This window comes from Bacillus rossius, chromosome 17 (genome assembly GCF_032445375.1).
Source record: "Bacillus rossius redtenbacheri isolate Brsri chromosome 17, Brsri_v3, whole genome shotgun sequence".
Classification (NCBI taxonomy): domain Eukaryota; kingdom Metazoa; phylum Arthropoda; class Insecta; order Phasmatodea; family Bacillidae; genus Bacillus; species Bacillus rossius.
The window spans coordinates 10005726-10032466 of NC_086344.1; the positions used below are offsets into that span (position 1 = coordinate 10005726).

General features: G+C 42.2%; 1 protein-coding gene across 1 annotated transcript; it reads left to right on the plus strand.

The window, feature by feature from the left end:
• Window positions 1-26670, plus strand: LOC134540933 (lipase 1-like). Its single transcript, XM_063384013.1, has 9 exons — window positions 1-79; window positions 3013-3080; window positions 11355-11538; window positions 12835-12949; window positions 15342-15588; window positions 17632-17763; window positions 17912-17996; window positions 20278-20420; window positions 26346-26670. The coding sequence occupies exons 1-9, from the start codon at window positions 1-3 to the stop codon at window positions 26568-26570; spliced, it is 1278 nt and encodes a 425-aa protein (XP_063240083.1). The 3' UTR covers window positions 26571-26670.
• Window positions 26671-26741: the final 71 nt, after the last annotated feature.

A 26741-nucleotide genomic window follows, 5' to 3' on the forward strand; every position in this document is an offset into this window, starting at 1 on the left:
ATGCTGGTGTTCGCTGCGCTGCTGTCTCTCGCGGCGGCACAGACATCTGTGGTGAGCTGCCACGGCGACCTGGCCCGAAGTATGTCGGGTGCATTGGCGTAGCTGTGTTCATACAGTTGGGGGGGACAAATAATGATTTTGATGTCATGTAAACCCATTCCCCTGTTACTAAGACGGGGTGTGCGGGGGTCCTCCACAGGGGAATTTTGATTTTAAAATTGCAAAATAGCGCTTTTTAGGCAGTTTTTGTATCCAACCATTGGATACATCGATGTTAAAATCATTATTGTTTCCTTAAGATAAAATTTAATGAGTGAAGAAATTACAAATAAAGTTGGGCAGAATAATATTATAAAATAAAAATATCACGGTCTAGAAAGTTCGGGGGGACAGTCCCCTCCACCCAAAAAGTTCAGGGGGACACGTCCCCCCTGTCCCCCCCCCCAGGTTCCTACGCCCCTGGTCGGGTGGTTTGTGATCGTTTTAATAATGAAAATGGTGGTTGTCTGTAAAGTCGGTTTACGGACGATAATTTTACGTGATAACGTCATAAGGAAACATTGATAAAAAAAATTGCATACTTTTTAATTTTCAAATATTATTTACAGTTTTCTCAAATTTAGTTTAAATAATTTGTTTGAATATAATCACGAACAATAGGTTAAAAAGCCCGCCTTAACCTGTTTGATATTATGGAAGATTTTCTCGCACGGTAGTTGGCCGGTTCTTGCGCGCTCGGCTCAGGCGGAACGTGACAATTTTTCGTGCGTGCAGCCGGCGTTCATCAATTTATAAGACGTTATCACGTCAAAAAAAAGCCCTTGTTTATACAGTATCATCACAAAAAAAAAATTGTAAAATCGCGTTTTCTTTTTAAACAAAATATGCCAATTTAGCCTCGAAACAGAGGTTCAATCAAGTGCAACTGTTTGGCAAGCAAACACAAGGTGTTACGGATTTTCAGATGACTGCACAATTTCTTGTTAGAGACACGTTACGCGAAGATTTTATTTTAAGGTATTTAATGTAAAGTAGCTAAATACGCCGTAATTGAGGTAACAAGTTGACGAGTTCATGTCTGTTTATATGAGGAGCCACCACCGATCCATCAGTATTCCATCCGGGGCAGTTAGTGTGTGCGAGACCAGAAACCGAGGTTTCTACAACTCGCTTGGTGCAGTGTAATTCAGGTGCATCCACACTTTTGTAAAATCACTTGGATAAACGACGGGGCGCGAGACTTGTGGGATAGGTTTGGCATACGGGCCTGTGTGTCGTACGATGCTATTTGTAACAATAGTGTACTAATAGTATAGATTATTAGTAATTTTTATACTATCTCCATTCAAATAGATAACTTATAATTTGCATGCTGGATATAAATGTAAACAAACATTTAATATGTATACCTCAGAAGTTAAAAAATGCTACAGTACAAAAATGTAGGGATACTTAACTAATTCAGGCCAGTATCTCGTTCATTATTAAGGGGGTTCCTTCTATTTCATATAATGATTTTATATCTACAGAAATCACAGATTACATGTAGATTTTTAAATGGTTTAACTTTCACTAAATAAAAAAAAGTACATGGCATACTTTTCACATAATGATCTACCAAAGTTACATTTCTAATGTTTTTTGACTATACAAATAAAGAGAACCAAATTGAAAACAGAGCTAAAACTTGTTAGGTTTACCTGAAGTGCTACAGGCTTCTTCAAGAATGATTATAATTTATTTCAGAAATTATTATTTAATTTTTCCTGGCATTTCAAAATTATCAGATATTTATGTGAGGAATTTGACAGCCAAGCAACATACAATGAGTTCTACAGTAGGCACACGGACTTCGCCTTTAAAGATTTTTGCGTGTCTCAAATTATCTTTACGAGTAAACCAAACGTGGCACTAAACGCAGCGAAGTTTCATACAAGAAGTATTCGCGCATTTGCTCCTCTCGCGTCTTCGTGCATTATGGACAAATGCGAACGACGTATCGCAGTAGCTGCAAGGAAGTATAGTCGTTGTCAACGAACCTTTCGGGTCCGAGCCAAATGCCGATGTTGTAGGTACCAATCCCAGGTGTACTCAAAAGCGAATCAGTCATGCGATTTGTAGCAAAATCTTTACTTACTACCACGCAGCAAGACTTTTCACGACTTCAAGTGTCTTTTCAAGTTATCATTTCTTGCAAATTGTTTGCGTTTTTTTTTATTTTTAAACCAAACTGCGAGTTAGAGTCAGCGCACATTCTCTCTTCTCGTGACGTCGAACATCTTTCCACGGTGATGGCATCGATACTTTGTAGCTCTGTACCTTCAGTAGTCATCGTCGATAGTTTCATCGCAGTCGAACTTGTTGATGATGCAGGTGACATAGCTGTTTCCTCTACATCAATTAAAGTCTCTTCTGCTGGTGTAACCATGCCTGTTGACGTCTCCTGTAGTGTGGTCGGTGACGATAGTACATCAGGGTTCCAGCCGTCGATCGTACACAATCCATCCATTCATGCGTAGTTGTCGACATCGTCGTAATCGGGGTCTGGAACGTCGATGCTACAACTTCATCGATATCTGACTGGTAAAAGACAACTTTGAGTTTACAATAATAGGCAATTACTAGACTTATATGTCAGACGATACAATTAGACGATCCTTACACCACGGTAGCCGGTAACAAACTAAGGACCACCAGGCGAGCTCCCGCAGTTCCGTGGCTCCGGCTGCACGTGGTAGCCAGGGTGTCTCAGGGCAAGCCCTATACGCTTGTATTGTATAAGGTCGCACGCATCGCGGCTGTAGCAGGGTTGTCTTGTGGCCACGGACACACCCCGAAGCAGGAAGAGTCAGGTTGGAGGGCACAGGGAAACCAACAGCTACGGAGAGAATGTTGAGATAACCTGTGCGAAAGTCACGAGTGGAATTATAGGCTCAGGGTTTGGACACAGTAGGGCGTGTCAGAGCACAAGCGAAGTGACAGCGGTGCGTGGAGCTGCTGGTTTGTGACCAGCCCGCCGCCTGGTGGCGCGGGGCGGAACTGAGCCACCCACCCGGCAGATGCCAGCTCACTTCTCTGAGGTGCAGAAGACAAGGTTAGCATCACAGCCACTTGCAAGAAGAATATGAAGAGAGAAATTAAATAAATAAGTAAATGAGTGAGTTGCAGCACCGGGGGTATAGTCTGCTCCCTCGAGTGTGTGTGTGTGGGTCATGTGTGCATGCGCTGAAGACACGAGCCCCTCCAGCCGAGACAGAGCTGCAAATGAGAAGAGGCACTATTTATTCCTCTGGGATTAGTTCCATGTTGTCACGTGCGTGTTCGCCCGCTGCAGGCGAGCAGAGGAGAAGAGAAAAGGGGCCTCGGCACCCTTCGGCCACCTCCGGAACTGTTCGGCCCTCGGCTGCATGTTCTACGATCATGGGAGTTCGCTTCGAGCCTTGGCCGAGGACGGACGCATCAAGCGGAGCTGCGAGATTCCAGGAACAGCCTGTTTACTCGCACACAGGCCAGGTGGTATTCCCAGGTTTTTCTAGGAAGTGTAAGCGTGCAAAACAACCCGGGTTGTAGCTAACCCTACAGCCTAGCCACAACCCGGCTTAATTCCGGGTGCGTGGTCAGTGGGTGTTAGTGCGTTGTAGGGTGTAACTAGCGACATGACTGATCAGTTAAGCGACGAGCAGGTGATGCAGGAGTACATCGATGTGCCCCTGCCGAGCGACGACGAAACTGAAATGTCTAGTGACGACGGCTTCACTACAGTCGTCTCAAAAAAACAAAAAACGGGAGGAAAGGACGAAAGACTGCGCCCCCCACTGACGAACCCCGCGATCGCCAGGCAGCAGGCCGAGCGACTTCGCAAGCAGCCCGTCAGAAGGGCAAACAACTCGGCCAGTCAAACGGCCGCCAACACTTCCGCAGGTTCGAGCCCTGCCCCGCCAAACCCTGCCCCTCAGGCAAAGAAAATGCAGGTGAAACCCCTGTATGTATTCGTGGATTCTGGCCACAGCTACCCGGCCATTAAAACAGTGCTGGATGCAGCACTACAGGAGCGCTGGTCGTGCGTCAGTCGCGGCCATGACCAGCTCATGATTCACACTGCCACTGTGGAGGAGTACCACAGGGCAGTGCGTGCACTGGAGCAGGCCGGAGTGCAACACTCTGTGCTGCTGCAACGGGACGAGATCCCGAACAAGTTTGTGTTTTGTCGAGTGCATAGCAGCACCGACAAACAATTCATTCAGGCCGAGTTCGCCGCAATGGGTCTTCCAGTGCAGAACTTCTGGTTTCTGTACAACAGGCAGACCAGGCAGCCTATAAATAAGTTAGTCGTAGAGCTCCCGAAGGCCGTAAATCCAGAAAGGATTTACGACCTGAAGTCATTCGGAGGCCTCAGCATTCGTGTTGAGGACTATCGACACCCCAAAGGCCCCCTCCAATGTGGCAACTGTCAGAGGTTTGGCCACCCCGCAAAAGGCTGCAGAGCCTCCCCTGTGTGCCGATGGTGCAGCCAAGGGCACAAAACCGAGGTTTGCCCCCAGGGAGGTGACAGGACGAAGGCAAAGTGCGCGCGATGTGAAGGCCCGCATTGCGCCAATTACAGAGGCTGCATGGCCTACAAGAGGGAGAACTGGCGTCACCTCCCGCAACAGGAGCGGAAAGACAGAGAGCTGCAGTCCAAACGCGCATTGCGCGAAAACAAGCGAGCAACAGCCGCGGCTCAAGTCCGCCCGCCCCCACAACAAGCCGGCCCCTCAGGCTACTGCCCCCAGCCCCCAAGGCAGCCGTGGCGAGCCCCGAGCTACCCCGCCCCCCCGCAATGGCAGAGCCCTAACCAATATTCAGTGTTGAGCGATAGACATGAACTGGAGTACCCTGTTTTGGCAAACCCACCCAGGCCTAGAGGCCAGCCCCTGCCCCAGAGGCCCCCGAAGAAACACCATTCGGGGCACAAAAACGGTAAAGGCCGGGCGCAAGGTCAAGTGATGGATCAGCCAGGTACTAAGGCGCCACCCAACTCCACCACTCCCCCCAGTGATTCCAAGAAAGTCGCGCCTGGGCAACAACAAGCCAGCTCGTTGCAGACTGACTCACCAACAGTAATGTCAACTGCATCACCGCAGCTAAATCCCGCGGAGAAGCCAGCGATGGACGCGAGCGACTTTCTGAAGCTAGTAGGCCAATCGGATGCCATTACACAGGACCCTAACCTGGCACACGTCTTGGAACCAATGTGCATTTTAATGGCTATTTGGTGTAATCCGTCCAAGTCAATAGAGGACAAAATAAAAGCCACCACGGGCTTTGTGACAGCATTAGCGGCCAGCTTTAATGCCGCACACCCTTAATTTAGGTTCTGCCATTAATACTACCCCCGTAGACAGTAGATTAAGTACCATCCTTTACTGGAATGCACGAGGAATTAGAAATAAAATAATCGAATTTACCGATCATTTAATTAAACATAATATTAGAATCGCGGCGATAAACGAAACACACTTAATTCCAACAGATCGTCTAACTATCTTAAATTACACTATTTATAGGCGCGACCGCGATACCAGAAGTGGAGGGGTTGCCCTACTAATCCACAGAAGTATACAACATAGTGAATTTCATTTACCTGAATTTAATAAATTAGAAGCTGTTGCAATTACTTTTAAAGTCAATAAACAACAAATAGTGCTTATTTCTATGTATGCACCACCGGGCAGGTCACTAACTGAAAACGAGCTGGACATCTTATATGGCTCAGCTCCCACATTCCTAGCAGTCGGCGATATTAATGCCAAGCATAAAGACTGGAACTGTCGGAGCAATACAGCCAATGGCCTACTGCTGCAAAGACACGAGTCTAACAAAAATTATCAAGTACATGCTCCCTCAGAGCCCACTCACGATAGCGGAGTATTAAGGCACAACCCCGATATTTTAGATATTGCATTAAATAAGAGAGTTCAAACGGGATTCGAACTCAGAGTCTTTCACGAAATGTCGTCTGACCACTTTCCAGTACATCTACTATTCGATGACGTGGACACTGACATCAGTCCTCCGAGAAAAATTAAAGACTACAAGAAAGCCGACTGGAGAGGCTTTCAGACGTATTTAGTCGATAATTTGCCTGCAGCCGATGCTACCAACTTCGAAACAAAAGATAACATCGAATCAGCAGTCACTGAACTTACAGTTAAAATTCAAACTGCAATTAACTCGTGCATCCCAGAAAAGGTGGTTAGATTTAAGCAAGATGAACTGCCGGTGTATATTAGGGATTTAATTTCTCAGAAAAATAGATTAAGGCGCGAATATACTCGACGTAGGCAGCGCGACATTAAAGCGAGAATTAATGAATTGCAGAAAATAATTTCCGATGAAATAACTCTATGGAGGAGCAGCCAATGGGAGACGAAAGTCTCTCAGCTACAGGTGCAAGATGGTAGCACCTGGAGTATGACAAAGCGATTCCTTCATAAGATAGATAAAATACCTCCGCTACAAACTCGCACTGGGTTCGCTTTTACACCGACAGACAAGGCACAAGCCTTCGCGAATACCCTTGAATTAGCCTTTCAACATAATATCGAACCCTGTGACCCGCAATTTAATTCCAGAATATACAGAGACCTTACAATTAAACTTAATCAGCCTTTAACCTCAAAACCTTACTTAACTCAATCTCAGGAAGTTAAACAGGCTATCAGGCGTATGAAACCACGTAAGGCACCGGGAAACGATGGCATTCAGGCAGTAGTCCTTAAGAAACTGCCCGATGAAGTTTTGGAATACCTAGCTCAATTAATAAATGGAATACTTAAACTACAGTATTTTCCATCGCAGTGGAAAGAAGCGAATGTGATAGTTTTTCATAAATCCGGAAAAGATAAGACACTGCCCCAAAATTATAGGCCCATTAGTCTGCTGAGTACATTGTCAAAAGTAGCTGAATGCATAATTCTACAGCGACTAAATGCTCACATTAAAGAAAATAACGTACTGCCGGACGAACAATTTGGTTTTCGCAGCGCGCATTCAACAACGCATCAACTAGTCCGTATGACAAAACAAATAATAACTGCGTTCAATCAGAATAGCTATAATCTCGCAGCGTTTTTGGACATAGAAAAAGCCTTTGATAGAGTACTTCATGAAGGCTTAATTCATAAATTATATAAAACTGGCTTCCCCGATTGTTATATTAAATTACTGGCCTCGTATTTAGAAAATCGATCGTTTAGAGTCACGACAGAAGGAGCACAGTCCGATTTAAAAATAATTAAAGCAGGAGTCCCACAAGGCAGCATTTTGGGGCCGGTTTTATTCAATATTTATATCCACGATATGCCTAAGCCCGCACACCGATCAGTTCAGTTTGGCTGCTACGCGGACGATACGGTATTGTTTAGCAGATCTAGTATTCTAGAACTCGCAGCAGACAGATTGCAAACCGCTTTAAATTTAATAGAACAGTGGTGCTCAAAATGGCGAATTAAGGTAAACCCTACTAAATCAGAAGCTATAGTTTTTACGCGTAAACATCTCCCGCCACTCGAAGATAGACCACAACTAACACTTTTCAATGAGCAAATTCCTCACAAAAATGTGGTTAAATATTTAGGCGTGCACATGGATAGGAAACTACTATGGCGCGATCACATAGAGGCGAAAAGAAAAACAGCTTTCACTAGGCTCATGACCCTCTACCCCGTCATGAGTAGACGTTTAGGTAGCTCTGTTAAAAACGGAATAATAATTTATAACGCACTAATAAAACCAATAATCACGTATGCAGCGCCGGTGTGGGCAACAGCAGCGGAATCTCACTTAATCAAGCTACAGAGAATTCAGAATAAGAGTATTCGTATTGCGACAGATGCGCCTGTGTATTGCCCCGTAAGGGCTATGCACAGAGAGCTCAAACTCGAACTTTTAAAACATTATTATTTCCGAACTGCGCAAAAATTCTATGATAAATGTGCCATAAGCAGAAACCCATATATTTCATCACTGGGCGAACAAGATCCAGAGTTGCATGGAAAATATAAAATGCCAAATTCAATCTTGGCTCACAAACCTCCGTAGTGTGCTGTGGCTGGCTGAGCGATCGGCCAATCAGTCTCCCGCGAGTTGAAACTTAAATTATAGACATTAATGAATAATTAGCTAATTCAAAATGGTCCGAAGCACGCAGGTGTAGGTTTGGCTCCCGGGAGTTCACTGCCTGTTGTGTTAGGGCTGACTCCCTATGTACGATGGGCATGGCCCGCCTGGCAGGCTTCACCTCCAGTGCCGGTTGTGTTTCTGAAAGACATGGGATTTTGAATTACAAGCTTGCAACAAATGCCAGAATGCGAATAGGTCTTGACTTAATTCACCTGTAACTTTATACACCGACAGTTCCTCTATATTTAACTAGTAGTAGGTATAGTAGTAGATATTAGAGATTTGTAAATTAGTAATAAGTCCTAGATACTAAGTAATAGTCATCAAAAATATATATTTCTAAAATAATAATAAAAAATCTAAAAATAAAAATAAAAAAAAATTAAAAAAAAATATTTTTAGTTCTTATTTTAGTTTTATCTTAAGCACTGCACTCCATCCCTGAGTTGGGTGTTTGCATATTTCGTAACGAAATGCCTAGTTTGAAAGTCATTTATCTTTTTTGTCTTAGTTTCTTAGTTTTTCAGGTGCTGACTGGCGGCGGAGTGAGTGGTCAGTGCAACCACTCACCACCAGGGGCGCTTGCGTCCCTGGTCACTAAATCCAGTCCTGGATAAGAAGCAAAGCGGACCACGAGTCCAAGTGCCCAACCCCCGCATGGTAGACTCTTTTCTACTCTGTCCAACACTTCATCCAGACCATCCTCTGTCTCCTGTAAATTCCTAAACGTAATGCATGCCAAATTGCATCCCGCATGAATGTGCCCAGGGTTTTCCCTGTGTCTATGCAGGTTTTACCTGGGCCCAACCTATCTCTAGTTATAGTCTAGATTTAAGAGTGAGGGGAGTTAGTCATGGCGCCAATCGTTGCCATGGCTGGCCAATCCCCTCCTAGCACACGATGCATGCGACCCTCTCCTTGCATGGCTAATCCCAGCATGACCAGGCGTATAGGCTTCGGCCTGAGACGCACCTAGGTCCCTCCCTAACCCGGACCCCTCTAAAATACACTTAGTTTAAGTTAGGTTAGGAAAAAAAAAAAATCTACGATCATGTGGAATACTTCAGTAGGTGCCGTTAAAAATTTATACGTTGTGCATAAAAACACTTGTGTTCCGGAAACTACCGCCAGGATAAAAATTGAAAGTGGTAAAACAAAGTGAGGATAGTAGATCTTTGTGGACAAACTATGAATCCCGTGAAGTAATCAAGTGAAGTTTTGATTTAGAGTAGTGGAACCATTTTGAAGCTTCAAGACATTTTTTTTTCAACCATTCTCATCTATTGCGGATATTATTCGAAGACAGTGTGGCAGTTCAGTAGCACCAGTGCTTCCGAATCTCTCTAGAAAAATGCAAGATCACTCAGCTTTTTTCAGACCCCATCTTTATAAAATTGTTATAAAGATTAATAATATATTAAATTTGTACTGCAAACGATCCGTAAAGAAATAAAATATAAACCTCAGAATCTATTAGTAACACTTAAACAAAGTGAGGAAAGAAAGAAAATAAGACAGCAAAATGCTCAATCTAAGCCAGAAATAACGTTGGACAAAAAACTAAATTTGAAATGAAGGAAAATTGTAATAGAAATCGATACCCTATATCAAGGTCTTAACTTCTTAAATATCTAAGCCCGGGGTCGGTCATTGTCTAGAGACCCGTGAAATTCGCGGGTTCAATGACCTCCAGGATAGACTCCAATACCCTCTACACACTCGGGCAAATGCCACCTGTTCATTGGCTGCTGACTTGTGAGTCGTCTCGACTGGGTGGCCTGTGATTCGACACTTCTATGAGTGAGGGTCTCTAATTGGCCCTCAGTCCTCCAGATTAACAGTGAACCAATTGCAGAAGCAGCACTAAGGTATAATTATTTGAATTTTAGCATAACACGAAATGAATCCGCGAATTTCGCGGGTCTCTAAGCCAGCCCAGAGGTCTCAGAAGAACAGCGGAGAACAGCTGGCGCAGGTGCTGTGAGGGTGCTGGCCCTGCCTAGGGCCTAGGGGGCGCTCCATGCAGGAGCCGCTATGCTGGGACAGCGTGGGACGGAGTTTTATTGACTGACTAAAGTTTACATAGTAAGAGCCTCCATTAGGTACAGAAATACAATTTAAATATACTATGTCAAAAATACAAAATAAACACTAATAGTGTCGAGGAAAATTTATAATTTAAGACACATCTTGTTATGACTTAAGAGGTGTTATTTCAAAGTACGTTGATAAAGAGTCTGCAGTTTAAGTTATATTTACCTACTAATCTTGACCAATACATTAAATTAATTTTGATTTGTCTGAAGATATTGTTTTTTAAATGTTGAAATCATATTAATTCTTTAAAAAAATATAATTTCAATAAATCGTAAAAACGAGTTAATAGTATTTGATTCTTTAAAAAAATATATAATTTCAACAAGTCGTAAAAACGAGGTAATAGTATTTGCAAGTTTGTAAATAATACCGCATGAGTGATATTCCGCCTGAATAGCTTCAGCGATATGTTTTTTTAGAATAAAAAAAATTGACCGGTATGAGTAGGGCCAGGCATTTTTTGCGAAGAAATCTAATCATTTATTAGAGTGCAAGAAAGTAAACCGCACCAGCGGTTCCTACCTTGAGATTGGCGGCCGACTGCTAGAGAAGTCGTTGCCTTATTTGACCGAGCCACTCAGGACGCGTGTGCTTCTGTACTGAACTACTGTGAAACTCCCCAATCACGAAACACAGACGATGCTACAGTGTTTTAACTTTCAGCTAGTCTCCGAATCTTTTCGCGAAATATGAATGCATCCGGCATCTGGCAACACGTGCCTTCCCAATATGCTTTCTTGAAGATATTTTTATTATAAATACATTGCGTATCAAGTTAACATAATTTTAGTATTTTGCCGATTATATTTGCCAGTTTATCAACACGGTATAGGTTAAATCAATTCGAATTAGGAATGCCGAATACAAAATGTATACCTATATTTGTTATTTGAAATTAATTTGGATACAATTTTTAAAACTATTGTTAAAAAATCCTGTCAGACCGTAAGACGTCGGGTGCCACAGTAAATTATATATATGAAATAAATTAACACAAAAGAACAGAAAAATTTACAATTCAGAGATCTAGCTGCTAGATGGAGGAGTGAACCAACAAATACTCACGAAGTTGCATTTAAATGTTAATGTTGCAGCCTGTGCTGATAGAACGCTTTGGCTACCCGGTGGAAACTCACAACTTGACAACGAGCGACGGATACCTCCTGACCCTGCACCGCATACCAGCCGGCAGCGCGAGGAACAGAGCAGTTGTCCTGCAGCACGGAGTCACAGGGAGCTCTGCTGACTGGGTCCTGATGGGACCAGGCCGATCTCTGGGTGAGCACCGCGTGCCAGCTGCCAGGGGCTCTCTACCACTGACAGTGCCTCCCGTGTGGCCAGTGGTTGTAGCCTCGCGCACAGGGACCATGTCGCTGGTGTCTGACAACACCACAGCGAGGCCCCAGGCGGGAGGACCCGTCATCTCCACCGCCGAGCGGACCCATGTGTTACAGCTAGAGACAGGAAAAATTCGCGGATTCATTTCGCGATATGCTAGAATGGAAATAATTGTATTTTCATGCAACTTCTGCCATTGGTTCGCTGTTAACCTGGAGGACTGTGGGCCAATTATTAGAGACCGGAAAAATTCGCGAATCCATTTATCGATAGGCTAAAATACAAATATTTATACCTCAGTGCTGCCTCTGCTATTGGCTTACAACTCGCCTGGATGACTCTGGGCCAATGAAAAACGCCCTACCAAAGCTTTATCGAATCACAGGCTACTACGCTGGGATGTCTCACAAGACAGCAGCCAATGAGTGGGTGGCATTTGACCGAGTGTACGAAGAACTATGGAGTTCATCCTACAGGTCATTGAACCCGCGAATTTTTCCGGTCCCTACCAATTATAGACCCTCAGACAAAGCAGTATGGATTCACGAGTCTCCCAATTGAGACGCCTCACGAGTCAGCAGCCAATGAACAGGTGTGGCATTTGCCCGAGTGTGCACAGGATCGTGGAGTCTAGCCTGGAGGTCATTGAACCCGCGAATTTTTCCAGTCCCTAGTTACAGCACAAACCTACACAGGTTCCACAACCTCGGACATACATTCATAAACTACTGACAATCCAATTGTTATAACTTAATAATGTAAATTTTCGGTAGTAAATAAAACTCTAGTTAATCAATTGGACTATTCCTTTTTTTTTTACCTATTTTTCTATCTTTACATTTGGTGTCAGAATTAGGGATTGCTAGGGACTGGAAAAATTCGCGGTTTCAATGACCACTAGGATAGACTCCACGATTCTCTATGTAGGCTACTCGGGCAACTATCACCTGGTCATTGGCTACCGACTCGGGACACGTGTTTACTGCGATTCTTATGATTCGATACTTCTTTTGTTGAGTGTTTGCCATCGGCTCAGAGTCCTTCAGGTAAATTGCGGTCCAATCACTGACGCAGCATTAAGCTAAACGAGTTTGGATTCCAGCCTGTCTCAAAGGAATCCGCGAATTGTTCCGGTCTCTAGGGATTGCCCTAACTAAAAGACAGCTCTCAAATGTAAATGCCAAGACTAGTGTAGACGGCGAACTAGCGAGGCAGGGGTGTGCACTCACTGCGCAGGACTGCTGCTGGCGGACTCCGGCTACGACGTGTGGATGACGAACGACCGCGGCGGCAGCTACTCGCGAGGACACACCAGTCTCCCCGCCGCCAGCCCCAAGTACTGGGACTTCTCGTGAGTCTCACTCTGTGCTGCTTCACACGCTCCTTCTGGATATGTTTAAGCAGGGACGTCGGAACCTTTTCATGAGTGGGGGGGGGGGGGGGGGGGAAATATGTATCACACTTACCTCAGTCCTAGAGCGGGGGGTCCCTCGGAAAAATTTGGAGTTTTAGATGCAAAATTGTGCTATTTAATGAGTTTCCGAATCAGAATATTAATTATACCATTCCAAGAATTTGATGACGTAGTATGTATTAAATACTACTCTGACAGTAGATGTAGTACAATTTAAATAATATACCATCTAGGAATTTGCAATCCTTTTACAGTATATTGACAATCATAAATTTGATTTCCTAATCAATGTGATTACCAATGCAACGTTTGTAACTACTGGTTGAGAAAAATACTACTAGGACCAAACATTATTCTGGGAAAAGGAGGGGGGCGAAATGCTACTCTCGCCATGCATAACAGCATGGTGGCGACTCGCCCCTGCTACCCCCCCTGTTCCGACGTCCCTGTGTTTAAGTAATGTCGTCCTAAACAATGGTGATGTTTTGATAGGAATTATAATGCAATTAAAAAACAATAATATTATTTAATGAATTTTATTTCTAGTTTGTAAATATATTTCATGGAGAAGTCTTCAGGCTATTGATTGTAGACAAGGTCAGTGATAGACGTGCATTCTTAAAATTTTTTACCACCAACTAGGGTGATCATGACGTTAAACATTTACCCTTTTCTCCAAAAACTTCTTGAAAATGCTTAAAATATCACGATATTTGAATTTGTGTGGGACGATTTCCATTTGTTAAAAATTAATTCCCATTTTACCCTCATAAAGACAAAATTGTTCGCAGAATGGCTTAAATGCCACACTAAACAAAACAAAAAATTAAATATGTATGTATATATGCTTTTCGGTCTAGTTGACCATTGGTCTTGATCATGACCATCAAATTGTATTTCATACAAAATTAAACTAATTTTAAATCACTAAAATATTAATAATACAACGAACTTACGGTGGTGAAAGAAAATTGATCTGCTCCACGCTCCAGCTCCAGTGCCAGAAGTAACTGTAATATGATACTGCCATGATAATCCTTCACTTGGCTAGCTGGCCTCCAGGCGGCAATACTCGGCTCGGCGCACACCTAAGTAGCTTACACAATACTTTGTTGATACGTTTCACATGTAATACACTGTAATACATTTTTGCACCCACTTGGCTGAAAAGCTTGGCATGTCTAGGATCATGGTAATAATAAACCCTACATGGGCCTGGTATATATCCAGCACCTGGGATATATCTTTTGGTAGATATTTGCCAGCCATCAAGAATCAGCTCATGGGCAGGATTGAAATGTAAGTTGCATTTTAAGTGTGCCCAATGATGAAATGACGAATCTTTTTTTTAAAAAAAGGACTTACATTTGGATACACATTTAACAAAAACCACACACATTTCCAAACAGATTAAAAAAATTGGATTGGGGTAAGTCGTAGGTAGATGTTGGAGCAACTAAGCTATGTTTTTTTGTGAATTCAAGTGTTCCAATGTAGGATGCTTTGAAGGAGTGGATAAAATTATATATATATATATATATATATATATATATATATATATATATATATATATATATTATTCCTTTGGATTGTCCACATCCATGATTCTATATTCGAAACTTTATCATTTGATTTGATGTAGATGGCTGCATTACTCGTCGTGCACGCTCATCACATTGGTCATAGTGAGCCGATTCCGTTGCTTTTTTTTTATAGCTTCTTTCCTTTGTAATCGATAGAGCCGACATATCTCTGTATCGAAAAGTCTAGGTGGCCGGTTATTAATGGGTGTCAAAAGTTGCTTCTTCGACTTCTTCACTTTTGGTTTTGGCATTATAATTGCTGCTTCGTACAAAAAATTGTGGACGAAATATTAAAGTACTTATATCTAATAGTGTTTACTCTCTAATGTATTGGTTGGAGCAAATCGACCAAGTACTTTCGCCTGCGACTGAACTTTAGCCGCGCCTGCGATACATTTTAGCGTTCACTGCCGCGTGGTTACACCATTGCGGTGGGGTGGGGGGAGCTTGGCGCCTGCGTTTCCCATTGCCGTCAGACCAGGCTTTACGGTGGTAAAGTTAGTATTAACAGCGAGTGTATAGTTTGGCAGTAGTAAGCCTTTCAAAGTATCATATTTTCGTGTCGCCAAGATACTGACATGAACCCCCTTACCAACCATAAGAGGTTCATCAAATTCACATAAAAATAATATTTTTATATTTTAATATTAACAGCTTTAGCAAAACAGTTTTTTTCTTCTATAATACCTGTAATACCAGTTGTAGAGAGGGTAGACACACGTGCAGGACATGCACTGACCTGGCAGGTTCCACGAGGCGGGAACACTGGACCTGCCCACCGCCATAGAGTACATACTACTGGCGACAAGTGAGTCCAAGCTGTTGCTGGTGGCACACTCGACTGGCAGCTCGAACATCCTCGCCATGTGCGCGAGTCTGCCAGCGGTGTGCGACAAGCTGCGTGGAGTGGTCAGCCTGGCACCCGTGGCGGGCCTGGCCTCGCCCAGGCGCGCGGTGCTCGCGGCCCTGCGCCAGCGGCTGGCGTCGTTCAAGGTGAGCCTCACTAGCCTATCACACTCTCCCTGCTGCGTGCTACAAGTCTGCATGCTGTCCCTGCTGTGTGCATCTGGCATTTGGCAAAGTGATCCTCTCTAGTAAATTATGTAACGGCGTTATGCTGTATGTTCGTATTCATCAAGGTCGGTATACCAAACACACCTTGACTCCCTACTACATGCTATAGACTCTCATACTTAAAGGAGAGCAGCTGTAGTACATCTTCCCTGCTACTTGCCAGAGGCTTGCATTCATTAAGCATATGTATAAGGTCTTGATCAGAAAATTATGCATATTAAGGAATATATCCTTAGTGTCCTTTTCAATCCAAGGTGGTGGGGGATGTAGCACATTGCTTGTGCGCTCTGTGCATTTATGGTATCGTCGTATCTGCTGTCTCTAGATAAGGATACGTGAATGTTATGCCTGGCAAGCACTCAGGGAGATTCTTGGCCACGTGGCTGACAATAACATGGTATGGGTTTATTACATAACAGTCACTCGTACATAGTGCTGGCACAGCACCCAGCCTGTTATGTTACAGTGCCAGAGCATGGCCCTGCCCACTGATAGAACCTGAGTGTGGCGGTTATGATTCGGTGCGCGAAGTTAGCAGGTCTACGATGCCGCTGAGTGAAGGCCCGCCCCTGACAGTGCGTGGTTACGGAATAACTTTCACAAGTTCGTGACAGAATACACGGCGAACACTTTTACACAGCAGTGCACTTCAGGATGAAAAAACACAAATTTCCTAACATTACAAACACTAAAAGAACACATGTACCGAGTACCAAAGAATGTGCGCTGTAACCGAATGTCTGCTACGTCCCGTGGAAAATAGACATCAGTTAGTTTACATATAAATCGACATGGAGATGATATTGCATAGGATACTAAACATATCGATGGTTAGGCATGGGCGAAGGCTCCCATGTTCACATTTATCACATGGAGACAATACTACAGCAAAAGTCCCACGAAAATAACCAGTACAAATTACATTATGTTAGGAAAGCATCTGCACATTTCATCTGTGGATGGCCCAGTGCGGACGAAAGTCAAACAGTTCACTAATGCAGCTTCCTGTCTGAGGATGAGCTCGCACGCGGTCATTCGACTACAAGAGTAGACACGCTAAAACTCGCGAATGTGCAGTTGCGAAAGAAAGATTTATGTTAAGTGGTGAGCTCTTTAAAGCTGCACCTATGTGAGGCCAGCCAGGGGGCCGATGGAAAAAGATTCAGGAATCTTACACTGTGGCTGAGAAAGGCGGCGAATGCAGTGTTGAGGAATTAAAGATGGCACCCTCTGAGAAACTAATTTTGAACTTTGAATGTGGCACGCTCTAGCAGACGACATGGACATTGTGCTTGGACTGGAATTAAAGTTGACTTCCTCTGGGAAACTGTTTTTTTACATCTTATATGTGGTGCTCCCTACCTTTCATCACTAGTACTATTCACTTTAAGATGTACTTTGAAAGCATATGTTATTTTTTTATTTCTTATTCTCCAACTGATCTGATAGTGGCTAAGGTCTCTCTGCCTGTCAACCTCGACATGTTTGCTTCTCTGGAATCGGGGCTCACACGCCGCAAGAATTGTGTTCAAAATAAATACCGCTGTCGCCACCTGCTTTTAATCTTCGGAACTAAAATAGCCACCGCCAGCAGACTACATAACAATCATTATCCCCTCGACTCCCCGAGTCGTTTGAATATCACAGGCCACATGTTTGTCAACAACCTGTTGAGTTAGGTCACTCACCCCCACTTTTGGGAGCATTGTTTACCACCGCTGATCTTACCTCGTCCCCCCGCATTAGCAACTGTTCCAGTGCCGGCGTGCCTCCCCTACTTTCCGACATTTCTGAACGTCCTTGTGCTGGCAAATACAAGTGTGAAGTGTAGCTTTATCAAATAGAGCCTTGTATACTAGATGAAGGATGCAAGGCACCTGGATAACACAGCACAATCACAGCTGATGTGCAGCGTATTCAGTGCTTGGCTTGGTGGCGCTGGCAGTAACGACTGTGTTACAGCTGGTGGCGAGGAAGAGCCGCGTGTACCAGGTGCAGAGAGCCAGCTGCCGAGGCAAAACAGCTCAGTCACAGCTGGTGTGCAGCAACTTCATGTTAGGTGTGGCTGGCTACAAGCCTGGGGACATTGACCAGGTGAGCTGTGTGCACTGCCAGCTTAATGTAGGTTAATGTAGTACATGATAACATTACTATAGTATTATTGTTTGGCTGCTGTTTGCTTTTATATTAAGCATACAGAATAATTGTTTGTGAAATTCACCTTACTGCATTTTTTTTTCAGGAGGTGGCTGTAGCCTCTTTAAACTACTCTTCTTACAGTACATCCATAAAGGCGGTGGAGCACATCCTGCAGATAATGCGCGCAGGTAATTTGTCATATTCAATATTAAATTAATAATTTTGTTTAAAATTGTAAATTATGTAAAAATAACAAATTACTATTTCTTTTCCAGAGGTTTGCAGTATGCATTGTTTTCATTGAATGATATATTCAATGTAGTCAATATTTAAGGATTTTTTTGGGGGGTGGGGGGGAACATTATTTTACTGGTAAGTATTTAACTAGAGATGAGGCTTATCTGTCCTGGTCACACCTTGGCAACACAATCTACCATGCAATCTACACTGGTCTAATCACCCCATTTTACGGTACTGGTATTTCCCGCCCCCCTTCTCAACATGTTATTTCGGGCGCTTGGCGCATGCGCAGTGCGTGTTACAGCGCTGGGTGTGTGACGCATTAACAAAATAATACTACCAGAACAGGGTCTCCACAGTTTGTACTTTTGTACTAGATCTAGTACTTTTATAACTTTTTTAATGGTTTAGTACAGATCTAGTACATTTTTCTTTAATATAATAATATTATTGTAACTCCAATATGTTTTATTATTAAGCATAATTATTTTTAAAAAACTATGGCATGTATGTGTATGTGGTGTGATATTTAAATTCGAGCATTGCAATGTCATAATAACTTCCTAAATTGTTAAAAACCATAACAAATTATAATTTAGTACTTTTTTTTCTAATCTAGTACTTTTTTCTCGCCTAAGTTGGTACGAAATATTTTTTCCTTGTGGACACCCATGGAGGTAATAGTCTATTACCTCCATGTGGACACCCTGATCCAGAATTCAGTGCGACGTTTCTTTGTTAATTTGGATGATGGCGGATGGCGGACCATTCAAGTTCAGCATGACGTAGTTTGTGATACGATTTCTTTAAAATGCCCGGAGGAAAGTGTTTTTATAAAGCCACGTGGCATTTAGAAAAAGGAGTACAAGGATTGTTTACGTGAATATAAAAAGTGTAAACATAAAGCCATGTGTGTACAGTGTAATAAATTGTTGGATGTTGGTGCAATGGTTGAATGCGCCTTGAAAGTACATATATGCAAGGTACGTAATTTTTTTGTAGTTGATTGTTATAGACTTTATATTTATTTCATTTCTGAGTAATGCTACATTTAATTTTGCATTGTGGTCTTTGTTGTTTATTCAACTAGTGCGTTTAAATGATGCTACGTTTTTCAAGATATTGTTTCATTTTATTGTGGTCTCACGAGCACACATGGTTTTTAAAATTTCTCTGGACTGCCTACATGTGTATTTTCCACCAAGGTATACGGGATAAGCTTGCTAGGCCCGTTTATGTAGGTTAGATATTGTTCACGAAACACTTCATTTTTACTGTGCTATGTACGAAATTTTGTTTATAAAAAACGTATTAAATATTTTTCATACTTTGCACCTCACATTTGCTGTTATAAGGTATATTAAATTTTAGGATTACAAATATCACATGGACAATATACTTAGCTATAAGATGGTGAATCACTCAGCCAACAAAATTTGGTAAATATTTATTTGGGCGGTATTTCCGAAAAAAATGTTAAAAATCCGAAAATACCTTTATTTAATGCTCTTCAACTTCCTCTTTTCATTAAAAGCGGCGGATATTAGAAATTCCAAATACTTTAGGAGATATCGAATTTTTAAATTTCTTCATATGTAGTTGAGCGGTATTTGTGAAAAAAAATGTTAAAAATCCGAAAATACCTTCATTATATGCTCTTAAACTTCCTCTTTTCATTAAAAGCGGCGGAGTACATATATCACAGACATTATTATTTTTCGGCCACTTTGGCAGTTGGTAACGATAGAGCTTGATACATAGGGACCTTCCTACAGGTATGACTATTTCACCCAGTTACCATGTAATTACGCGGAAGTGACCACTTCCTGTTTTGTGTGTATTAGGGCGAGAAGCCAATGAAAACCGCAAGGAGGGACGAGTGTTAGAGAGGTTGGGAACACTGCTTGGTATCGTCTAGTCCTCGACGCCTAGGGCAGGGCTTCATAATTATAATAAAAAACTACTATTGCTGCACCAAAGTTTTTGAAGGATGATTTATTTTATTCTTGCTGGAATAATATTATAATTTGTAGGAAGAGCATCATAACGTAAAATCAGTTTTTTTTTTGTTTTCAGTATATAAATGCAACAGCTTGTAAATTGATATTCGTAACGTAGCATGTGTTGTAATAATAATGATTGTAAGTTTCAGTACTACGTCAGCAAAGCGCTTTGACTGGTCTGTCGACACCTCAGTACGAGCTAACACTGCACTGGCACGTGTTGCAGGCCGCTTCCAGCAGTTCGACTACGGGGCCGCGAGCAACCTGAGGCGATACGGCACGAAGACTCCTCCGGCCTACAACCTGAGTGCCGTCAGCGCACGAGTGGCCATCGTGTACAGCAGCGGAGACACCCTGGCTTCCCCCAAGGTACCGGTCCACCAGCCCGCTGCCATGTCGGTGCTAGCTTTGAATATATATACTGTATAGAAGTCGCCAGCCCAGGTTAAAATTTCTAATACGGTTTGAGGTAGTTGGTTAATTCACCGCCGCAATTGCCACCATCTCTAGGGCATCGACTTGTGGTGGTCCCTAGCGGACAAGTGCCGAACTCTTCAAACACCCCTTCCCCCTACCGTTGAACGACCTTGAGCTGCAGTGAATGATAGGTGGGGGGTGCGGGGAATGACAGAGGGCGACAGTGCTGCGCTTTAACGTGTAAATAACAACTATGACGATACAGGGTGTTACGGCAGCGCACTGCAGCGGTGAAGTTCCCAAGCTGCTCATTATACGCTTCTGAAAAACGTAGAGTAAATCCTATCCACTCGCGACTTCTATACAGTATATATATTCAAAGGTGCTAGTCTACACAGAGTACGACCATGAACATGTGTTAACTCAGTTTGAAAACACGAACACCATCCCCTATTGTACATCCGTTTTGCCGTTTGCCATGGATACTGCTGAACCCTGATCCATGTGTGACTAAACACTTCCGAACAATCCAATAATCAGATTGCAAAGAGTGAGTGAAGATATTCTGGCTTTTACACCATCATTTGCGATAGTAATTTGAGGCGTAACTGAAAAGTAATTTAGAATTTTAACATTATTCTATTGCATCAAAATAAATCCATTTACTTGTATGTACGAATGTTTAAATTACTACACATTTATTAAAGTATAAGATAAAAAAATATTCATGAAATATTGGCTTTTTAAATTTTTTATTAATAAATAATGATTAATTTACTTTTTCAAATCACATATAGTCATAAAAATCATATTGTAAAAAGCTAGTGCTCACAAATTAAACCATTATAAGTACGCGGGGGAATCCATCCTGTGTTGCCCGTCCCTTCGTATTCAAGTCAAACGTTCGACATAATTGTTCGATTCACAGTGGCTGGTGCTAGCTAGCTCCCATGTCCTATTTCTTAGAAGCTCTGGTCTGACTGACCACTAATTAAAAAAAAAGAAAGTACAGTAAACTCCCTATTATCCGCGCATGCTACGAAAAAATACAGCACATATGTAAATCTGTATTTTATTACAAGTGAGCAAATTTGAACTCAACCTACGAGTGTATTGAGTGCAGTGTACAGTAAAACACCACAGGCCTTCTCGGAACTCATGCAGTAGGCTGGCATGCGTTGCTATTTTTGTCTCTATCGCGCTTTGTTTCTAGTCTTATGGTTGAGCACTTTTATGTTTACATTACTGAAATGTATTGTATGTTAATTATTCAGTAAAATACTACAATTTTAGCATCATTAAAAATTTTTTACTGTTAATTGTAACATTTACTGTATATAAATGTTTAGATTTTTAAGTTGAAATTAATTTTTCCTTTTTTGTTTCCCATTTTCGGTTCTTTTGCGGATTATCCGCGATTTTCACTATCCGCGGTGGCCCTGCCACTTAATTTCGCGGATAATCGGGAGTGTACTGTATGCTTTGTTTTCGATGTAGGAAACGCCTGCCCTGAATGAGGTCGCTTGGAACCCTCCGACAGCAATGCAACTTGTAATACGTAAAATTAGAGATATTTCCCATGACAAAATTTAAAATATTTGACATAATTTATTATAAATGTTCTTAAAATATAAAAAATGTGTCCAAGCGATTCATATCGAAAATATATTTGGACTTTTAATTCTTGCAGCATTTGCTTTTCCAGTTTCTATTAAAACATCAGGAATTTTTTTAACTTGACATAAACGTTTTGGACATACATGTCAAATGGAACCCTACCTCTTATTAAACTCATGGCACTAGTTTAAGCTTCGCCTAGCCGCCACCTGGCGCTAGTGGTACGTTTAGGAGTCAGCACTCTCGACGCATTGTTTCCGTCTTCTTGCACTCAATCCACGGCCACCATTCGAGTCACACGCAGCCGATCCAAACTTCGTGACGACGACATAAGGAAGGAAAATATCAGTCGGGGCAAGCAATAAGTGTGGCGACTGGTAATTTATTATTCAATTCAGATTTTAGTACTATGAATTTATGCCCCCTAGGTGAACTTAACGACTTAATAAAAAAAATAATTTTTTTATTTTATCCTCCAGAATTTTATTATAGTTACGTTGATGGAACTGATAGTACGCGATTACACTGGTACAACAAGTTAACAATAGTTTACTCTTTTGTAAAGCCTCTGGGAAATGATCCGTCCTAAAAGTTTTATTAGATAGTTTTCTCCCACCTTATTGTCCGACGCGTCCGTTTAGTTTTCCTGCGAAGCGTTGTGGAACGTTGCGGCCGTTGCAGCTGATGGAGACGTCATCCTCTTGGTCACCCCAATCTGACCACCACCAGGGATGGACGGCGCCAGCGCAGCCCAATCGGCAGCATCTCGTTCTACTACAATATTCATAGCCCGGGTCACTGAAGAGCCGGTCACCCCTTTGCAAGCTTCCTTGTCGAACGGTTACGTTTCTGCTGCCCGAGGGACCCTCGATTGCTGTCCCCTCTAAGTCTCTTAGCACTTCACTGTGTGCTCGCCGAGACTTCCAGCACGTCGCGTAACGTCTCCCGCCTGACCACACGGTCTCTCCTCTGCCACCTTAACAGTCCTCGCCGCTCACCACCGCCATCACCTTGCGCATGCGCGACTACCAACCACCGTGTAACTTGAGCCCACCTGACGTCACAGCGGCGCGGCCGTTTAAAACGTAATAACCGTTTTAAATTATGTAAACAATTAAGGAATTATGTAAACAAACTGTAACAATTTTGAATTTATTGTATTCAAACTACTCAAGATTTTTAACTTATTAGTTTAAGGTCCCATCCTGTTTGAAAAATTCTACTTTCTGAGTTTATACCAATTTTATTTCATTGATAATGAATTGAAACTCATTGTTAAGCAAAATTATGAGTAAATTTTACATCAAAGTATACCGCTTATATTTTGTTATTCCATACAAATCTTCCTTACGGAAATTGCGAAGCAATAACTTCTCTTTACTCCGCCCGGGGCGTCTTCCAGGCGTCGAACCTGTGGCCTTGCATGCGAGGTTTATGCAGGTCACGTGTCGGTGTGTGAGGGCGCAGATTAGTTGGGGCAGTCTGTTGGTCAGCAACGGAGTGACGCTTTCAATCCCGAGGTAACAAGAAGCTATTCTTTGAGTAAAGCCGAGGTCCCACAGAAAGCTACGCTATGTTCGCGATGTTCGGAGAGACGCGTGCCGTGGGATTCCAGGCAGATTCTGCTGCCTCTCACAGTGTGTACACGTAAAAAAATGAGTTCATGAATTTAATGTTAAAACAAGAGAATTTGAAGAATTTCATTAGATGAAATTCATTTGATGAAGCAGTTGCTAGTGATGACGAAACCAAATAAATGGATTATTTCAGGATAAATTCAACTAAGTTCGATAGCATCCATCCCCGTGGAATCAAATCGCAGGCATTTTCCTGCATATCCTGCCATCTATATTTTCCATTGTTTTATTCCATAAACATGGAAATTTTCGTAATATTTCAGTTAACGTTTTCTCAACTTACGTGACTATTTAAAGCACAATACTGAGAGAAATTCAACTTCATTAAAAGCAAACGCAGAAATCATCGAAGATCAAGTGAACAGGGAAATGGTCCGATGACATGTTGTGTGCAACCTCGAGTTTGAATCCCGCGTTGACAAGCTTTGTTACGAGCGATATCTAGTGTATCGGGCAAGTTATTGGGTCTGCCTGAGGGAGCATGCACATGATAGTTTTTATTGAGCTGGTGGCGCGCCTGCAGTTCCACTCTTAAGTGTTTCGCATTGATGAGGAAGCTCAGGGCTGCCCCATACAGGGCATCCAGATCCGCCACGCCTAGGGACCTACCAGGGATCGCTTACATTGATATTAGTTTATTGTGTTGGCGGTTTATGGTTAAATCTATTCCTATTGCTTCTAAGTTTTGAAAATCAGGGAGCTGGCAAGCAGAGTATCCAACGCTGTTGTGGACTGCCAGGGCTACTCCGCCGTCTCTAGCGTCTCGGTCGCACCTGTAGATGACATAGTTTAGAATAGTTAATCTGTCAGTCAGTACTAAGTGTGTTTCACTTATCGCAGCTATTTTTACGTTGTATTTATCCAGGTGGTTTATAGATTCCTGTAGTTTAGTTTTGATACCGCGTGCATTCCAGAATAAGAGGGAATGTGACTTAAAACTACCGGCCGGGGTTGTGTTGCAGCTCGGGGCCCAAATTAGTTGCCCCCATGGATGGTGTCGGCAAGCGCACAGACACATTCCATGGTAGCTCGGATCTTGTCAGCCACGGATTTGGCTGGATCGAGCCAAATTATCATCAACTGGCACAGTGGACCGATGGCAGTTGGTTGTTGGCCCTTGTGGCCTTGTTGCCCCGGAGGATGGATTGAACGTCCTCCAGCTGTGGCACTTGCGTATTGGTGGTGGGCAGTTGGCGGTACTGGGACTGCGTCAACTGCCATGGTCTCCACGCTGCGGGCTCTGGGTCGGGGCAGCTGGGACAGCTGGGGCAGCTGGAGAGTTTCCAGTTGGAACAATTACTTAAATGAAATTTTTTTTTTAATTTTTCATGAGCGAGAGTTATTTATCTAATGCAAGAAACTTGTCGCAAGTAGTTATGCTTTTCAACAACAGATGCCGCCACATGTTGTGTGGTGGCAAATATTATTATTTTTTTCTATGTGGGATGCAGGATGCTCTCTCTTGATCGCAAGAGGAGGAGGGTTTCGCTAGACACCAAGGAGAAGGAAGTTCTGCTCGCATTACAGTGTTTCTCAGCCGTATTAACACATGTTATTGGACTGAGTAATGATATTTTTGTTTGAATTCCACCTGATGAAAATATTGTAAGGGCTGATTTAATAACAGAATTTCACTAATTAAATGTAACTCTGAATAAAATAGCATGGCTCATTAAGTAAAAAATAGTTCATGCAGAGATTGATTTCTCATTAATAACCAGAAGCACTCGGACAACATCAACAGATTTCAGGCCAGGAATAATCAGGTGCACTTGTAGAAAACCAACAATATATTGGCAGAAATAATCTGGAGCACATGGAGAAAATAAACACACTTTTCCTAAATCTAGATCTAATACCACTGTTTCGTAACTGTTTTACGAAATAATAACATGCAGTGTTGATTTAACTATTTGTGTAAAATTGAATACTTTTAGTAAGATATAAAAAGCACATAGTTTAAACCATGTGGTTGTTTTACTTTAAATAAATCAAATATGATTAATTGATTACTCATATTTCCCTAACATTGAATGTACTTCCTTCCACAAGAGAGAGCAAATTCAACCTAATTGTATAAACCCAGGAATGCATATTCTGTGATACAATAGGTTAGATGTTACACATTACTGGTAAGTACTGGAGTAATAGCTCATTTCTTTTGTATTTAAGATCTTTTTTTTTGTCCATGCTTGGAGCCAATTATAAGAATATATTTTAATTTAAAAAATGGAACTACAAAAGATAAAGTAACAAATCGGGACAAGTACTTTATCTTCTATGAAGCAACTTGTTTGTAACAATATAACTAATGTTCGAAGAAAGATTCTAAGTCGTAAGCTTGAGTGATAAAATCATTTAGAATATTTTATGTAAGTGCAATTTCTTGGCATATTTTTTATTCAATGATTATTTTCTATTTTATAATAATACAGGATTGTCCGATCCACTTTAGTTGTCACAGGAGAAATGAGGAGTGGTTCTTTAAACTGTGTTTCAATAAACACATGTTTCTTAATTTGCCGTAACCTAATTTGACAAATATAATTTATAGGTATTTGTTTCATAAATATTTATTATTTAGTAAAACTCATTAAGACCACCAAAATGCTCTTTGTTGCAGGATATCGATAAGCTGTCTGCATCCCTTCCTAAAGTGAAGAATGTGCTCAAAGTTGACAAAAGCATTTTCAAGCATTTTGACTATGTTCTATCGACCAGAGCAAGGGAACTTGTTTATGACGCAGTTATTACTTTGCTGAGTGACTTGACGAGCCTGTTCGACTTCAGCTCTGACACGGGTGTGGTGGTTGTGAGCTTCCCGCCTCAACAGGACACAGACGAGTGATGGAGCCTGCCCCACCGCATCACCATTCACAACCACGAGAACTTTCAGTCAGCAACTCGCACTTTATCATATTTGACTGTCAAGATTTCATTGGCACTGTTCCTGGAATATAAATAAATATTTTTCACTAAAACTTATTGCAACCAATTTTACTTTCTATACTGAATCTTA

What these genes read in the sequence shown, in the direction of transcription:
- LOC134540933 (XM_063384013.1), top strand. Translation starts at nt 1, where the DNA reads ATGCTGGTGTTCGCTGCGCTGCTGTCTCTCGCGGCGGCACAGACATCT. An exon ending in TGCCAGCTCACTTCTCTGAG is followed by an intron (nt 3,081 to 11,354) that starts GTGCAGAAGACA and finishes TTAATGTTGCAG; the next exon opens with CCTGTGCTGATAGAACGCTT. An exon ending in AGCCTGGGGACATTGACCAG is followed by an intron (nt 17,764 to 17,911) that starts GTGAGCTGTGTG and finishes TTTTTTTTTCAG; the next exon opens with GAGGTGGCTGTAGCCTCTTT.